The following is a 19,016-nucleotide window of genomic DNA, read 5'->3' as shown; positions in this document are numbered from 1 at the left end:
CTCTTACTCTGAATGCTCGGCTATGAAAAGCCAACTGACATTTACTCCTGAGGTGCTGACCTGTTGCACCCTCTACAACCACTGTGATTATTATTATTATTTGACCCTGCTGGTCATCTATGAACGTTTGAATATCTTTACTATATACTGTTATAATCTCAACCCGGCACAGCCAGAAGAGGACTGGCCACCCCTCAGAGCCTGGTTCGTCTCTAGGTTTCTTCCTTAGTTCCTGCCTTTCTAGGGAGTTTTTTCTAGCCACTGTGCTTCTACATCTGCATTGCTTGCTGTTTGGGGTTTTAGGCTGGGTTTCTGTATAGCACTTTGTGACATTGGCTGATGTAAAAAGGGCTTTATAAATACATTTGATTGATTGTTTGATATTACAAAGATAATTGCTGATGCAATTAGTCAGTCTGCTGTGTGAGAGCATGACCTATTTTCACTGTAGCTCTAAGGCCAAGTGTTTCTGGAAGGGGGGGAGCTTGAGGATTAGCTGTGTGTGTGGGCTAACTGGGTTTCTCCAGCTGTTGGATCATAAGGCGCTCCACAGGAAATCCCAAAACTCCATTCACAACATTCTATGAGGAAATGTTTGTACGGGTCATTACACCATGTAGGAAACTAATTAGAATGTAGGTTATAAGCTGGTGCTTGATTTGAAAACACTTTAAAATCTATGCCAGCCTCTTTAAAATATGCACTAAGTTCTTCTAGCCAATGCAGCAAGACAAGTGGGGGGAAAATGACAGCACACAAGTTGAGCATAAATTATTAAATGACAACAATTGAACCATCCATTATAATGGGTCAGGATCAATTGTTCATGATAATATTGTATCAGTCACAACCATATGAAAAATGTTGGCACTCTGCTACCCTACTCTTTTCCAAAATTGAAACAGGCAATCATGAGATGACTTGCTTATTAGATTCAGTCACATAATAATCATCTGAAATGTATCCTTGGGAGCGGAAACCAGAAATAGCTATGATGAGTGGTAATTGCATTTCACATCTGATCCTCTCAGTCAGGGCCAAGAGTAGTTATTTTACATTTGGATTCATTATCAGCCAAGTTCATGGATTGTTTTGTGTCTTAGGGCACATGTCAAAATATTCAAGCGGTGTTATAACAATCTAGCACATTGCCCTGGTCTATCTGCAATTTGCACTGTGCCCTAGCTATCAAATCAAAGTGTATTGTTCTCGTGCACAGGTGTTAGCGCCAACAGTGCCATAGAATGTCTTGCAAATACAAAACAACAATAAATCAATAAATAACAATCAAAAGTAGATGTATACTGTATATTAGAGTGAGCATGTGTGAGTATCCAGAATATAAATATGTGGGGTGTATAGAGCCCCACAGTAGAGGTTTCATAATACCCATAAAACTTAGTGGTCAAACAGGGAAATGGTTCCAATGGTATTTTCTAACCACTCATTTTTCCCCATAGGGGATTTGAGAAATTCTTAATTCTTTAGAGTCTAAGATAGGGGGGGGGGGGGGGGGGGGGGCACCATCGTTTCCATAGAGTGGTCATAATAGTTTGTAGGTCAAACCACAGGAGAGCCCTGGTATAGACAGTATATAATTTGGGAAATAAAATGGTATGCAGAGTATATACTACTGTACATACACAGTGAGTAAACAACATTATATAAGCAGAATATGAAGTGACCAGCATTCAATTACTCTTTATACATGTGGCATTAGTCTCCAGGTGCAGGGCTGAGTACCGGGTAGCCGGCTAGTGATGGCTGTTCAACAGTCTGATGACCTGGTGACAGAAGCCATTTCTCAGTCTCTCGGTCCAGGCTCTGATGCACCTTATATCTGTCTTCTAGATGGTAGCAGAGTGAACAACAGACCATGGTTCGGGTGGCTGAGGTCCTTAATGAATTTCTTGGCCTTCCTTCGACACAGAGTGCTGTAAATGTCCTGGATGGCAGGCAGCGTGCCCCTGATGATGTGTTGGGTTTCTGCTCCACCCTCTGGAGAATCATGCGCAGGTGTGTAGTGCTGGGGGCGCACGAGGCGAGGCACTGCCTCACTTTTTTCAATTTGAGAATACACAAAAAATGTATTCTGATCAATTCTAAATAAATTATATTTAATTACCACAAAAATTTCATGAATAACGATTGAATGACAAACCAAATAAATATGTAGGCTACAGCAGCATGCAGGTAGGTAAATGGGGGTTTCTTCCCTGTCTTTTCTCTGGTGGTGGAGAATGATGAAGAACTGTAGGCTACACTGTGGAGGCCTGTTGGAGGCTTGGCCAATCAGAACGTAAAAAAATAACAATCAAAATTCACCTTGTCTGCCTTGATGTTCATAAAACTCCACCAACCCCACTCTTGCGCAGTGGAACCCGGAACGATATGTGACCACTTGGTTACTGCGACACCCTCCTGCCGAGGACACCCAAACCAGAGTAGCCACTGCAAAGCCCAAGAGACTTTAGCGCTGTTCTTTTATAACCATGAAGGGAGCACCAGTCATTTAGAAGAACATTCATCAAGTTCTGTTACCTACACCTAATAGTCCTACTTATTATTATTATTATTACAAATGAAAGATTATCACTTCTCACAATGGTGCTAGTTTAGTAAAGTTAGATCAAAGTTGAATCAATGTCTCGCAAGATCACATAATGATAAATTAGTATTTTACATAACAGAACTGAATATAATAGCATAGCATAGTAGGCTTATAACGTTACTGTTATGTCACACCCTGATCTGTTTCACCTGTCTTTGTGCTTGTCTCCACCCGCCTCCAGGTGTCGCACATCTTCCCCATTATCCCCAGTGTATTTATACCTGTGTTCTCTGTTCGTCTGTTGCTAATTTGTTTTGTTTCGTCAAGCCTACCAGCGGTTTTCCCATGCTCCTCTCTTTCGCTAGTTCCTGTTTTCTAGTTATCACGGTTTTGACCATTCTGTCTGCCCTGACCCTGAGCCTGCCTGATGTTCTGTACCTTGTCACACCACCCTGGATTACTGACCTCTGCCTGCCCTGACCCTGAGCCTGCCTGCCGTTCTGTCCATTTCGGACTCTGCTCTGGATTACTGACCTATGCCTGCCCTTGACCTGTCTTTCGCCTGCCCCCCTGTTTTTGTAATAAACTTTTGTTACTTCAAGACTTTCTGTATCTGGGTCTTCTCCTGAGCTTTGACAGTTACACCAAAAACACCTCATTTCGAATGAGATTTTAGGATAGTTAGCTGAAGCTGAATATCAATATTTTTTTAATCATGAGCCAAAACTCAACAGAGCCACTAGGCAGGATATATGCTTTGATTGAAACACCATCTGCTCTAAGTCACTCACTTAACAGTAATTCAAGAAGATCAAAATGCATAGGCTATTCCTATAAAACAGAATGAGATAAATCAAATGATCATTCACGATTGACAGTGATGATTGCCTATTTTGAAATTAGGGAGCATAACTGGGTGTTTGAGGCTATTAAAAATATAATATTTTCTTGAGACAATATGTGTGGGCATAGGCAGACATTGCAATTGAAGAATGCATTTTATGCATATTCTACACTGAACAAAAATATAAACACAACATGCAACAAATTCAAAGATTTTACTAAATTACAGTTCATACAAGGAAATCAGTCAATTTAATTAAAATCCTTAGGCCTAATCTAGGGATTTCACATGACTGGGAATACGGATATGCATCTGTTGGTCACAGATACCTAAAAAAAGGTAGACGTGTAGATCAGAAAATCAGTGAGTATCTGGTGTGACCACCATTTGCCTCATGCAGCGCATATGTCGGGCTGTTGATTGTGGCCTGTGGAACGTTGTCCCACTCCTCTTCAATGGCTGTGCGAAGATGCAGGATATTGGCGGGAACTGGAACATGCCGTCGTATACATCGATCCAGAGCATCCCAAACATGCTCAATGGGAGACATGTCTGGTGAGTATGCAGGCCATGTAAGAACTGGGACATTTTCCGCTTCCAGGAATTGTGTACAAATCCTTGTGACATGAGGCCATACATTATCATGCAGATGAATGGCACGACAATGGGCCTCAGGACCTCGTCACGGTATCTCTGTGCATTCAGATTGACATCGATAAAATGCAATTGTGTTCGTTGTCCGTAGTTTATGCCTTCCCATAGCATAATCCCACCGCTACCATGGGCACTCTGTTCACAACGTTGACACCAGCAAACCGCGCGCCCACATACACATACACATGTAATTGTCTGGCAACAGCTCTGGTGGACATTCCTGCAGTCAGCATGCCAATGGCACGCTCCATCAAAACTTAAGACATCTGTGGCATTGTGTTGTGTGACAAAACTGCACATTTTAGAGTGGCCTTTTATTGCCCCCAGAACAAGTTGCACCTGTGTAATGATCATGCTGTGTAATCAGCTTCTTGATATGCCACACCTGTTAGGTGGATGGATTGTCTTGGCAAAGGAGAAATGCTCACTAACAAGGATGTAAACAAATTTGGGGACACAATTTGAGAGAAATAAGCTTTTTGTGCGTATTGAACATTTCGGGGATATTTTGTTTCAGCTCATGAAACATGGGACCAACACTTTACATGTTGCATTCATATTTTTGTTCAGTGTCGTTTTTATTCAGTGTATTTTTAACAAAGCTGAGATTTACTTTTTAGTGCAAAGTGTAAGAATAGGCCTACAGGTGAAATCAGTCATTGACACACACATAGTGGCATAGCAGGAACATCGGAATTAGTTCAAATCCCAGGTGAGGACATATTAAATAATAATTACTGTATGCATAAACATACACAATGTAACCATGCATGTCAACTATGTAAGTTGATGCCGGCAGCCTCGTATAGGGCTACCTGATCAGAGCATCTCCCCTTGGAGACGAAGCCATTCCTCAAACTATTTAATATAATATCACATTACATTCCATCTTAGTTTTTTATTCAGTTAAGCCTGTACTGAATTGAAATGTAAGTTTTGAAAGTTCAATCAGGAAGGCTGATCTGAATGCTTGATTAACTTCATCCAGTAAGCATAACATAATTCACTTTTTTTCCTATTCTACGGTAATAGTGAGAATGAATAGAAACATATCATCAGCATAGCACCTTGTTTCTTTTCCTCTTTCCTGTTAGCCATGTTTGGAATGTCATTCACCTATTTACCTTATAGCCTATAAGCACGGCACAATAATGCACATTTCTCACGCTTGCTGTTTAAACTATGGGCTCACTCTTGTAATGATCGCCTTCCTCTCTCTCTCAACCAATGGGCATAAATCTTGGGATATATTTATATATTAACTTACCCTTGTTCTCTCACTTGCTGTTTTTCAGAAAAAGTTTTCGACAACCATTCCACATCCCCATCATCCCAAGCTATAATAACCTTAAGGCTCATTGGTGAAACTCCTTTCCACCAGTGGGGGTGTTTCGATGCCAGCAGCCCCGCATAGGATTACCTGCCATTACATCATCTGGCTCCGAGGATCATCCGTCAGAGAACAGGCCATTCCCCAAACTATTTAATAAAATGTCATATTGCATTCCATCTTTGTTCATTCAGTTAAGCCTGTACTCAATTGAAGTGGGTCTAGGGTGTCGGGCAAGGTGGAGGTGATATGGTCCTTGACTAGCCTCTCAAAGCATTTCATGATGACAGAGGTGAGTGCTACAGGGCGAGAGTCATTTAGTTCAGTTACCTTAGCATGCTTGGGTACAGGAAGAATGGTGGATATATTGAAGTAAGTGGGGACAACAGACTGGGATAGGGAGATGTTGAATATGTCTATTAACACTCCAGCCAGCTGGTCTGCGCATGTACTGAGTACGCGGCTTGGCTTGCCGTCCAGTGCCAGCAGCCTTGAGAGGGTTAACACGCTTAAAAGTTCTGCTCACGTCAGCAACAGAGACCACATGCGTCTCGTGTCTGAGCTATGTTGGTTTATTCATATGCATATGTTTATTCATATTCATAAGCATTCATAATCTCGTAAGCCTGTGAGCTTATCTTAATTAAGTGGAAAAATAGCACCAAAAGTCACAATAAATATTCACAAGGCAAAAATAGATGCCAGCTTCAGCCTGAAATGTCCAAAAGATGCCAACAACTGAAATGCTCTGGCTGCAGAGGTACTGGAGACAAGTGACTCACTGTTTTTCTATAGCTAGCTGCCTTTTTTAGAGTAATATTACATATTTCCCTTAAAGCTAGTCCTCTGAACACAACCTAATCTAGACTCCTCCAAAAGGAAAGCTGTACACTTTCCTTAGCACCACCAAACATTGAATTGAGGTAAATCATGAGAATAATCAGGAACCACATCTGTTGTAATGCGTATTCATATTTCTCAATGCTGTTGAAAACATCTTTATGCTTTGCAGTAAATAATACATTTTATATCTGCAATATTGTGTGAGACAAAACAAATCAAAGATGATGATTCCTTAACGAAGATTTCATCTTAGAGTTGTACTTTGAGGTGATTTAGAAGAATGGAGCAGAGACACAATGATCAAACAACAGTTGTCAGACGTGTTCATGTAATAACAAATACTAGAAAATAAAAGATTGTGTTGAACCATGCAAAAATGAAAGGTCTTTACTTTCACGGCATGAAAATAGAACAAGTAAATAATGTTTCCATTCTTAGGCTGATTATTCTGACAAGGTGACAGGAGAAAAAAATAGCACAGTGTGACAGGATGTGAAAATTATTTGAAATGAGCTAAATAACAGATGCATAATATTGTTACTGAAGACTTCAACAAATCCAAAGTGGGTTTAGTGTACACTGAAAGTACAACTTGAGACAGCAGTAACACCTGGGACACAAGTAGACAGGGCAGCCTTAGTGTACTTCTCATTGTATTTATTTGTGAATCAATACAGGTGGAATAAAGGTTTCATCATTATTAAGCTGCAAAAATGGCAAGCTCTTTTCCCATTTACATTGCATTGCATAATTCTATACACAGCAGTCTCACTCACTGGTGTGACAAGAAAGAAAAAGCATTATTAAATCAATAAAAGCAAAACATAAACCAACATTTTCTCTTTAGGCTTCAGTAAAGCCCATTGAAAATAGAAATAGCATATTACAGTCAACTTCTTTCAAGGGCACTAAGTATGCTCTTTGAGACGATCAGCAATGTATCCATTCAATTATATTTAGTGATTGCTTTAAATGCAAGTTCTCAGTGCATTCGGAAAGTATTCATACCCCTTGACTTTTTCCACATTTTTGTTACGTTAGATAGTTTTTTCCCCTCATCAAAAGAAAATCCAAGATGGCACAGCAGTAAGACGTGTTTGTTTTCATCCCATGTAAATATTAGCTTTTTCAGTTTTTTTGTATACATTTCAATCTCTTTTGTCCATTTTCAAAATAAATATACATTGCAACCCGCCTCACCCAATGTGGTACGGATCAGCTATTTTTTTTAGACCTTATAACTGGAACCTCCATCACAGGCTAGCCAGCGAATTAGCTACTAGCTATTTAGTCATTGTTAGCCTCTGCTAACGGTCTTTACCTCTAGCTCGGACTCCTGCCGCTTTAGCTTGAATAGCCCGGATAATACCTGCCAGTCTGCACAGCGCGATACCAGCCCTGATCATATCGGACTGCTCTTTTCAACTACATCACCAGATTCCTGCCGCAAGCTCTGGAGCTATTGTGGCTAACGCCCTTGTCCAGAAGCATGCGCCAGTTAGCCCCGAGCTAGGCCCGTCTCCCGGCTAGCAAACTAAGTACACCAACTACAACACTTCTCTTGCCAATTGGCCTGGACCCTTTGTCGACACGGAGCCCCACCGATCCATCATGACTGGTCTGCTGGTCTGCTGACGTAACTCGGCCAGCTCTCAACCGGCCTCTGCATCGTGGATGTTTGGTGATGATCCATCTGCTAGCCCCGGCCTGCTAGCTCCCTGAACGCCGTGTCTCCCGCTCGCTCAACATAGTAATCGACTACCGAACTGTTCCTTGTTTCATCTAGTGCTGCTCATTTGACCCTATGATCACTTGGCTACACAGCCGATGCCTGCTGGACTGTCCATTAACACGAACCGGAACCCCCAACAGAAGCTAGCCAGCTAACTAGCCACTAGTCAGTTAGCCACTGCTAGCGGTACTCAGCTAACCTTAGCCCGGTCAACTCCTGCCTGTCTGCACAGCACGATTCAAGCCAGAGCATACCGGACTGCTTTTTCTCCACCAAATCTCCATATCTCCAGATTCCTACTGCAAGCTCTGAACCTTTTCACCAGGATCAGCGCAGCTAGTTAGCTGCTATCTGAGTGGCTACTCCTGGCTAACGTCTCTGTCCCGAAGCAAGCACCAGTTAGCCGGGAACTAGCCTCGTGCTAGGCCCATCTCCCGGATAGCTGAAGAGGTCCATCAGACACTCCTTGGGCTACAATACCTATTTTGCCAAATGGCCTGGAACCCTTATACTGTCGACACGGAGCCCCGCCGATCCATCACCGATGTAATCCGCCCGAGGGGGTTTCAACAGGCTCCTCCGTCGCGACGTCCCCTGAAGGCCCATCCGCTAGCCTGCTAGCCACGGCCCGCTAGCTGTCTAGAGCATATCGAACTGTCCATATCGGACTGAGGTCCATCAGCCAATTTCTTGGGCTACAATACCTATTTTGCCAATTGGCCTGGAACCTTYTACTGCCTAGACGGAGCCCTGCCGATCCATCACGACTGGTCTGCCGACGTAACTGTCCGAGGGAGCGACAACAGACTAGCTGTCTGAATCGCCGTGTCTCCAGCTCGCCTAGCTACTCACTGGTCCCTATGATCACTCGGCTACGCATGCTTCTCCCTAATGTCAATATGCCTTGTCAATTGCTGTTTTGGTTAGTGATTATTGTCTTATTTCACTGTAGAGCCTCCAGCCCTGCTCAATATACCTTAGCTAGCMCTTTTGTTCCACCTCCCACACATGTGGTGACCTCACCTGGTCTAAATGATGTCTCTAGAGACAAAACCTCTCATCGTCACTCAATGCCAAGGTTTACCTCCATTGTATTCACATCCTACCATACCTTTGTCTGTACATTATGCCTTGAATCTATTCTTCCGCGCCCAGAAACCTGCTCCTTTTACTCTCTGTTCCAAACGCACTAGACGACCAGTTCTTATAGCCTTTAGCCGTACCCTTATCCTACTCCTCCATTCCTCTGGTGATGTAGAGGTTAATCCAGGCCCTGCAGCGCCTAGCTCCACTCCCATTCCCCAGGCGCTCTCATTTGTTGACTTCTGTAATCGTAAAAGCCTTGGTTTCATGCATGTTAACATTAGAAGCCTCCTCCCTAAGTTTGTTTTATTCACTGCTTTAGCACATTCTGCCAACCCGGATGTCCTAGCCGTGTCTGAATCCTGGCTTAGGAAGGCCACCAAAAATCCAGAAAAGTCCATCCCTAACTATAACATTTTCTGACAAGATAGAACTGCCAAAGGGGGCGGAGTTGCAATCTACTGCAGAGATAGCCTGCAGAGTTCTGTCATACTATCCAGGTCTGTGCCCAAAGAATTTATGCTTCTACTTCTAAAAATCCACCTTTCCCGAAACAAGTCTCTCACCGTTGCCGCTTCAGCCCCAGCTGTGCCTGGACTGTCACGTCTGCTCCCGCTCTTCCCTTTCTGGCGCTTGAGGGCTCTTAAATGCAAGTAAAACTATATACATGCTCTTCAACCGATCGCTGCCCGCACCTGCCCGCCCGTCCAGCATCACTACTCTGGACAGTTCTGACTTAGAATATGTGGACAACTACAAATACCTAGGTGTCTGGTTAGACTGTAAACTCTCCTTCCAGACTCACATTAAGCATCTCCAATCCAAAATTAAATCTAGAATCGGCTTCCTATTTCGCGACAAATCATCCTTCACTCATGCTGCCAAACATACCCTCGTAAAACTGACTATCCTACCGGTCATTTACAAATTAGCCTCCAACACTCTACTCAGCAAATTGGATGCAGTCTATCACAGTGACATCTGTTTTGTCACCAAAGCCCCATTTACTACCCACCACTGTGACCTGTATGCTCTCGTTGGCTGGCCCTCGCTTCATATTCATCGCCAAACCCACTGGCTCAAGGTAATCTATAAGTCTTTGCTAGGTAAGGCCCCGCCTTATCTCAGCTCAATGGTCACCATTGCAGCACCCACCAGTAGCACGCGCTCCAGCAGGTATATTTCACTGGTCACCCCCAAAGCCAATTCCTCCTTTGGCCGCCTTTCCTTCAAGTTCTCTGCTGCCAATGACTGGAGCGAATTGCAAAAATCACTGAAGCTGGAGACTCATATCTCCCTGACTAACTTTAAGCATCAGCTGTCAGAGCAGCTCAAAGATCATTGCACCTGTACATAGCTCATCTGTAAATAGCCCTTCCAACTACCTCATCCCCATATTGTTATTTTTTTGTTGTTGCTCCTTTGCACCCCAGTATCTCGACTTGCACATTCATCTTCTGCGCACCTGTCACTCCAGTGTTAATTGCTAAATGACTTCGCTACAACGGCCTATTTATTGCGTTACCTCCCTAATCTTACCTCATTTGCACACACTGTATATAGATTTTTTCTATTGTGTTATTGACTGTACATTTGTTTATTCCATGCGTAACTCTGTGTTGCTGTTTGTGTCGCACTGCTTTGCTTTATCCTGGCCAGGTCGCAGTTGTAAATGAGAACTTGTTCTCAACTGGCCTACCTGGTTAAGTAAAGGTGAAAAAAATAAAATAATCTACACACAATACATCATAATGACAAAGCAAAAATAGGTTTTTAGACATTTTTGCAAATTTATAATAAAACAAGTGAAATATGACATTTACATAAGTATTCAGACCCTTTACTCAGTACTTTGTTAAAGCACCTTTGGCAGTGATTACAGCCAGTCTTATTGGGTATGACGCTACAAGCTTGGCACACCTGTATTTGGGGTATTTCTCCCATTCTTCTCTGCAGATGCTCTAAAGCGCTGTCAGATTGGATGGGGAGCGTCACTGCATAGCTATTTTCAGGTCTCTCCAGAGATGTTCGATCAGGTTCAAGTCCGGGCTCTGGCAGGGCCACTCAAGGACATTCAGAGACTTGTCCCGAAGCCCCTACTGCATTGTCTTGGCTGTGTGCTTAGGATTGTTGTCCTGTTGGAAGGTGAACCTTCGCCCCAGTCTGAGGTCCTGAGCACTCTGGAGCAGGTTTTCATCAAGGATCGCTCTTTTCATCTTTCCCTCGATCCTGACTAGCCTCCCATTCCCTGACGCTGAAAAACATCCTCACAGCATGATGCTCCCACCACCATGCATTACCGTTGGGATGGTGCCAGGTTTCCTGCAGAATGTGACGCTTGGCATTCAGGCCAAAGAGTTCAATCGTAGTTTCATCAGACCAGAGAAGCTTGCTTCTCATTGTCTGAGTGTCCTTTAGGTGCCTTCTGGCGATCTCCAAACGGGCTGTCATGTGCCTTTTACTGAGAAGTGGCTTCCGTTTGGCCACTCTACCATAAAGGCCTGATTGGTGGAGTGCTGCAGAGATGGTTGTCTTTCTGGGAGGTCCTCCCATCTCCACAGAGGAACTCTGGAACTCTGTCAGAGTGACCATCGGGTTCTTGGTCACATCCCTGACCAAGGCACTTCTCCCCGTTTGCTCAGTTTGGCCAGGCGACCAGCTCTAGGAAGAGTCATAGTGTTTCCAAACTTCTTCCATTTAAGAATGATGGAGGCCACTGTGTTCTTGGGGAACTTCAATTCTGCAGAATTTTTTTGGTAACCTTGCCCAGATCTGTGCCTAGACACAATTCCTTCGACCTCATGGCTTGGTTTTTTGCTCTGACATGCACTGTCAACTGTGGGACCTTATATGGACAGATGTGTGCCTTTCCATATCATGTCCAATCAATTGAATTCACCACAGGTGTACTCCAATCAAGTTGTAGAAACATCTCAAGGAGAGTCAATGGAAACAGGATGCACCTGAGCTCAATTTCGGGTCTCATAGTAAAGGGTCTGAATACTTATGTAAATAAGGTATTTCTGTTTTTTATTTTTTTATACATTTGTAAAAACCTGTTTTCAATTTGTCATTATGGGATATTGTGTGTAAATTGACGAGGAATCTACACACAAACATCAATTTTAGATTAAGGCTGTAACTTAACATAATGTGGAAAAAGTCAAGGGGTCTGAATACCACCCGAATGCACTGTAAATAAACAATAGTGAACAACAGTCCACGTAAAGAAATACCATTGTCTATATGGACTTTTAGATTTAATTCATTCAACCAAACCCCTTCCCTGGGGTTAGTACCTTAAAGTAAACAGACACTTGTCACTGCTTCATAGGGCCTGAACAGTACTGATGAGGAGATGACTGTACAATACACAGGAGAAACCAGACCAAGGTGTCCCATGTTGGTCTTTATACAGGTACTGTATATGGCTATCCATAAAGCATAATAGGTGGGTGCATTTACCAAAAGGGAAATTAAATGCAGGGCCTGATGGCTTGTTTTACAGTATGGTGCCCGTTGGTTTGGTGAATTAATAAAAGTCCCTCCCTCCTCTCAGTTATACAGCCTTGTCCTCCAGCACCACCACCCCAGCAGCCAGACAGAAGTAACAAGGATAAAAAAGCATGAGGACTTTCTCATGAATGTATTAATTTCTCTGTGCCACTCACCTGGGGAATCACTGAGCTTCCATTCTCAGTTAGAATCTCTCTGACCTGCATGACATCAGCATCCCAGAGAGACCGGAACAGCTGTGCAGATGGGACTTTCTACATGATGAAAATGTCAGAGTTGCTGATTGTGATGCACTAAAGGAAATCTGACGCATTTGCTCTACATTTCCAGTTTTAGTTTTTAGGTAGAACGAGCATCCTCGTGGCACCACCCCAACACTAATATAAAAAGAGCCTATACTGTACAATAATATTACACATAATAGAGCTGATGATTGAAAATGACATTTCTCCAATCACATTGGAGATTCGCAGTATGCAATATGGCTGTCTTAAAAARATTACTTGTGCAATTCACATGTGCATTCAGTTTGCTTCCTCTGGGAAGAAGAATGGTTCTTTGTGCTTCACATCCTTATCTGTAGACCTCCTTCTCCTGGCTCTGCTCTGCTCAGGGTAAAAATAGTGGCCTCCGACCTTCGTTAGAGCTCATTACATGCCGATTCCTCTGCCGTCTTGAACATCAAGATGGAGTTGTAGATCTTTATGGCTGGACCCAGCTTGATGCTCATGATCCTCACTAGGTCAACCTGAGTCAACAGAAGGAAGGCTTCACCATCTATTTGCTGGACAAAAACATATGAGGGAGGGAAGAGTTAGAGAAGTCTCACGTTTGAAAATGTCCACCATCAAAGCGCTTTCCTATTGAACATTTTTGCCCAAGGAATATGTTTCACTTTCAACCTCCAAAAACAGGCATCTTAGACATAGCGGTGCATAAAGAATTAACTTCAAAGCCAAGGGTTTTTAAGGATTCTCCACCATGAGGGTTATACAATTGACCATGGCTCATTAGAGGGGGTGTTATTCAGGGGTTGAGTCATATTCTACATTTAACAAGCTGTAGTAATATCAACCGCTATTAACGCTAACAGAATGGCATAACATGAACATCACTCTATGAGAAGTGAGATTTATTGTGTTTAATTACTTGAATAATCTGTAGAGAATACCTAAATAGGCCTAATTGAGTTTTTGCCTTACACCACAGGCCTCTGGGACAATCCAATTTATTTTAAAGGGGCAATCAGTAGATGCCTCATCCATTTTTTGACATATACAGTGGGGCAAAAAAGTATTTAGTCAGCCACCAATTGTGCAAGTTCTCCCACTTGAAAAGATGAGAGAGGCCTGTAATTTTCATCATAGGTACACTTCAACTATGACAGACAAAATGAGAAAAAAAAATCCAGAAAATCACATTGTAGGACATTTAATGAATTTATTTGCAAATGATGGTGGAAAATAAGTAATGGTGTTTTATGTAGGCTACACTTCCAATGAAGTAGCCTCATAGGACTATGCTTATTATCTTGTGAATGTAGGTCACAGATTGCGTGGAGAGGGATTGTGCGTCCTGTCAAGCTCAAGGGCGGCCCCCAAACCCCTGTCATGAACCTTGCCATGGAGCAGGGGGAAAGGGGTTTGGATAAAGCCCCATCTGAGACAGTAATTTGATGTTCCATTGTCATAGCTTAACAGCCAAAAGRCCTAGGCACTAGCCTCTACAAGGTGAACAAGTGGTAGCCTATGTTAGCGTTACAACTGAGACCAATAGCCTATAACGGCGACGATGCTCTAGTTTTGGGTTAACCTATGCATCCTTCATTCCTCCCATCCTATAGGGAGACCGATAGATGAATATAATCAAACAGTGCCTCAGATGAGCTGGTTTGCGCATGTAGGAGTGGTCCTTGTGTTGCCTCTCCTCCCACAGACACTTACGTAAAACCCCAGGTTCATTGTTCATTCTTCCCGCAGCCGTTGGATAGGCACATCATTTACTTTTACTTGCCCACTGTAACATACGATTAGCCTCGGGTACTCAATCTAGTAGGCCTCTATAGTTTTAGAATGGGCTGCAAAATAGTGGTTTTGTAGCGAATTTGGAGAGCAGTTTAACATGGGACATACACACGCATAGCCCCCAGTCTCCAGGATCCTAAGATAATGTGTTTTATTGTGTGTGCTCATGTAGCCAACTAGCGTATAGCCGTTAGGAGGGTAGTTGCCATAAGGGGGAAATACTACTGTTAGTAAAGCACCATGGATAAGGTCATTAATAGTTGCCATTATGAAAAAACATTTTTGCAAAATGTTCGCCTAGGGTACGCAGCAGAACGTTGTAGCAAATTCGGAGGTCAGACTGACTTGTTTGTGCTCATAACACTCCATGGTCGTTAGAAGAGTGTATACCTATAGTCTGAAATTGACAGGGGGAAACTTGGTGTGTGAGTGTGTGTGTGCGAGCTAATAGATCATGTGCAGTGACACCTGTTTGAATGAGTGTATTAGATCATTGGATTTATGGCCATTTGTTTGTTTTGCCACTACTTTGTAGGTCATCTACAGTAACTAAGACATTTCAATGGTGGCGTGCACAGCATTAGGGAGCCAGGGAGACATGCACTTAACCAAATCCCTTACGTTAATCTTGAAATATTGCTGAGACTTTATTCTATAAGTGTTTACTTTATTCGCAAAATATTGGCACTTTTTTAAAGTACTAGCATGCAAAAAATAATAATTCAAGTACCATCACCGTCACTGTTTATTTGATTAATATTGTGATGCTCCAAATTGAATATATTTCAACTCTATATCTGACATGGTACAGGTGTCTTCTTTTTTAAGCTCATAACCGTGTGTGTGAGGTGTATACTTTTGTTTCAAAGTAGATTTGTTTAGGACTATCAAGAAACACTCTGTGTGACCCTGATTTAGCTCACTGCCGTAAAAGTTTCAACTCTGAGGCAGACACAGATGTGGAGACCACAGAGCGATAATGTGGAGGTAATGCATCTGATGAAACCAAAATGGGATCTTTATAATCCCACAAGCAGACAGCAAATGGGAAGTCCTTTTCCCAGAAGTCAGTGTGTGTGTGTATCAGTGGTCAGAGTTAAAAGCTGTAGTGTACTGAAACTGTACCTCATCTCTGAAAGTGTGCACGTGTTCGTTACAGCCTGGAAGACCTTGGATGAACTCAATCACCTGTAACACATTGAACATCATGGTTAGTACAGTTATCCAAATTACCCAGACAGTTATTTAGACTGCAAGAAACAATGTAAGTTATCCAGTACCTCCTCCACTGTCCACACAGCCACTTTGCTTGAAGTGATGCCAGCCACGGTGGGTAGCAGCTTGCTGTGCTGGTCCCAGCAGAAAGGAGTGCTGCTGGGGGATGGCGAGGTGCATGGCATGAACACTGACTGGTGAAGGGCTTCCTGTAGTGTCAGCTCTACTGTTTGGAAGAGTAGAAAATAAACATACAAAACCTTGAATGAATTAACTTAATTTAAAACGGCAAGGGATCTGTTGCTGTGGCTTCCTGTAGATGAACTGCTTGATATTAAATAAGCAAGTGATCTGATGGAAGTATCTAGAAATGCTAGAAGAAACAGAACGCAGATGCTTGACGCTCATTCCTAACCATATTAGGAACCAGGGGCAACCAGTCTAATCAGATAGTGAGTTAATGCTGACTGTTACTTTGCTCCAGGCATAAACACACCTTTGACCATCTTCCAACGTTTATTTCCTAAAATGTATAATTGGGAGTGACAATTCAAGTGAAGAAAAATATGTGGATGTTTTGAGAGTAATTCTAAAGTCTGATGGAACATAAAGATAAATGTTGCCCCGGGAGGAWCTAATCTACTGTAGCAAGAGAGGGAGGACCACTTAGAAAGGTTTCAGCCAATAGCAAAGGCCACAGTCACAAACGGATGGGTCATAACTCTTTAGTACAAATTGAATGATAGTTGTGACACAGCAACTTCATGTTACTTTACTTTAGTGGATGGAGAAAACTAACAACAAAGCACTCAAGGACATTATTATTCATGTTTCAGAGTAAATACCTTTGGGACACGGGGTGTTATATATGAAAATGCATGTTAGAGAATGACCACTACTACTCATTAAATCTATAATATACAGCGGGGTCCGAAATTAAAATGTAATTAAATTATATTGTATGCTCCAAAAAATTGGGAATTATTTTATATTTTATTTTATATTAATACAATTGCTCAGAGAAAGAGATTCTGTAATACAAGTAATACCTTTTTGTCAAAAGGTAGGGCTCAAAATTATTGACAACCCTGTTTTCAATAGCTCACCTTGCGAGGACAACGGCACTGAGACTTTTTCTAAAATGTTTTATGAGTTGGAGAACACATTGGAAAGGATCTTAGCAGTGGCGGCTCACCCATTAAGGCGTTAGGGACGGCACCCCACTTGTGATAAAAAATTGTTAACAAATATATTATATCATTCATGGATTATATTTTAAAATGCTGATAAAAGTGTGGTAAATGTTTACATTTTCCTGTTTCAAAATTATATTGTTAAAAACAAGCTGTTCAGTTACCTACTAGTCAGCCTCTCAGTAGTGCTGAGTGATTAGTGCTTTTTGAAGTCGGTACAGTTTTGATTAGATTATTTTTTAAATAATCACGATTTTTGATTTCGTTATAGATTTTCTTTATACATTAAATGCATTATGAAATAGAGCTTTTTAACGGAAATTCCAAACCCCAAAATAGTGAGAATTCAATTTCCAAAACATTGAAAAATTTGCATGGTCTCTGTCAGGTCCACATTGGGTAGACATAAATAGAAAAATAGGAAATTATTATGAAATACTAAAATATTTCAGTTGTGTATATTACTTAGTTTTTATTTAATAACTTAATTATTTTTTATTCCTTAAAGTCATCATCGCATCTCTGCTCATACAGTAGCAGTCTGCCAGCTAAACCTAATGTTATCTACTGTATGTGCTCCCCATACTGTACTGTCTTTAGTCATCCTATTTAGCTAGCCTGCCTAAGTACTGTAGCCTACAGTATGCTGCAGAGCTGTCGGATTAAATAATTGTACTTTTTTTTCAAAGTAGATAAGGCATACTTTCACGAACTGTCTCTCTCCCTCTCGTTGTTGTGTTCTGCACATTCCTCTATCGTGCGGTCTGTGTGGATATCTAACCTAACGTAGCAGGCGTAAAAGTATCCAGAGATCTACAGTTCCAGTCAAAAGTTTGGACACACCTACTCATTCAAGGGTTTTTCTTTATTTTCACTATTTTCTACATTGTAGAATAATAGTGAAGACATCAAAACTATGAAATAACACATATGGAATCATGTACTAACCCAACATTTTTATTTTATTTTTTATTTGAAATTCTTCAAAGTAGCCACCCTTTACCTTGATGACAGCTTTGCACACTCTGGGCATTCTCTCAACCAGCTTCATGAGGTAGTCACCTGCAATGCTTTTCCAACAGTCTTGAAGGAATTCCCACATATGCTGAGCACTTGTTGGCTGCTACAGGAATGAGTAGGAGTGTCCAAACTTTTGACTGGTACTGTATATATAATGACGAGATGCTCATGTCTCCGGGACCTAACAATGGGCGCCGTTGTCGAACTAGGTTGAATATTTGCTTAACTGAAAACTACAACTCCCTTAAGCCCAGCATCCCACAAAATTCTTGCCTTGATTTCAGTTGTAAATTATTTAATTTCTCTCTAACGAAACGCCGCATTGGGCTCACAAAAAATCCTGAAGTAAATGGAATTAAAGAAATTGAACCAACGTCGGTCAATTAGTTGTTTAAAACCGGGAAAAAATGTATGTCGGTTAATCGCTCAGCACTACCCCTCAGGGATTCTGCCAGCAGCAACAGCTCCGTGTGTGCATAGGCCCGGCGAACATTGTTTGGATTGTTTTACCAGCCATTTGCTATGAAAGGGAACTGGTCCAATGAAATCGCAGGATTTCATAGCATAAATTATAACAGCACAAAGTAAATGGATCGTCCTGGGGCACTCAAATGTGGACTCAGTCAAAACTGCTGGGTCTGCTCTAGTCTCCCTCCCAATGAGTCTCCTGCACCAGACGGCTTGAGATTAGATCTGCTCTATCAGGTACAGATGGCGCTAAAGCTAAAAGCAAATTGTAATTAAATAAATAATCATAGCAGTCATCGGAGTCTGGGACCTGATAAACCGGACATCTACATCCAACAAGAGTCGAAGGACAGGGAGATACACTAGCTCAAACCTTCTCATTGTGGATCTGGTAGGACAAAAAAGCATGACAGTGGCTGGCCAATTCCCCCCATGATATTCAGGTGACAGGGCGACATGTTTTGTGGACTTAAACAGCATACAACTGGGTGTATCACAAAGCATGATCAAATTAATTAGCCAGCTATAATACATTTTTAGAAA

General features: G+C 42.0%; 1 protein-coding gene across 2 annotated transcripts in view; it reads right to left on the bottom strand.

The window, feature by feature from the left end:
- Positions 1-6,862: 6,862 nt before the first annotated feature.
- The window catches only part of LOC111954639 (lethal(3)malignant brain tumor-like protein 3), a 43,483-nt gene continuing 31,329 nt past the window's right edge, over positions 6,863-19,016 (bottom strand). The window contains exons 20-22 of one of the 2 annotated variants that reach the window (XM_023974506.2): positions 15,858-16,015; positions 15,703-15,765; positions 6,863-13,337 (exon numbers count right to left, since the gene is read on the bottom strand). In XM_023974506.2, the coding sequence (XP_023830274.1) occupies positions 13,194-13,337; positions 15,703-15,765; positions 15,858-16,015 (365 nt within the window). In that variant the 3' untranslated portion in view covers positions 6,863-13,193. Of the gene's footprint in view, positions 13,338-15,702; positions 15,766-15,857; positions 16,019-19,016 lie in introns of both variants that reach the window. The other variant, XM_023974505.2, reaches the window with a different exon arrangement.

The sequence above is a fragment of the Salvelinus sp. IW2-2015 genome, linkage group LG28 (assembly GCF_002910315.2).
Source record: "Salvelinus sp. IW2-2015 linkage group LG28, ASM291031v2, whole genome shotgun sequence".
Taxonomy (NCBI): Eukaryota; Metazoa; Chordata; class Actinopteri; order Salmoniformes; family Salmonidae; genus Salvelinus; species Salvelinus sp. IW2-2015.
The sequence above is the reverse complement of the archived record's forward strand: the minus strand, read 5'-3'. Positions and strand labels throughout refer to the sequence as shown.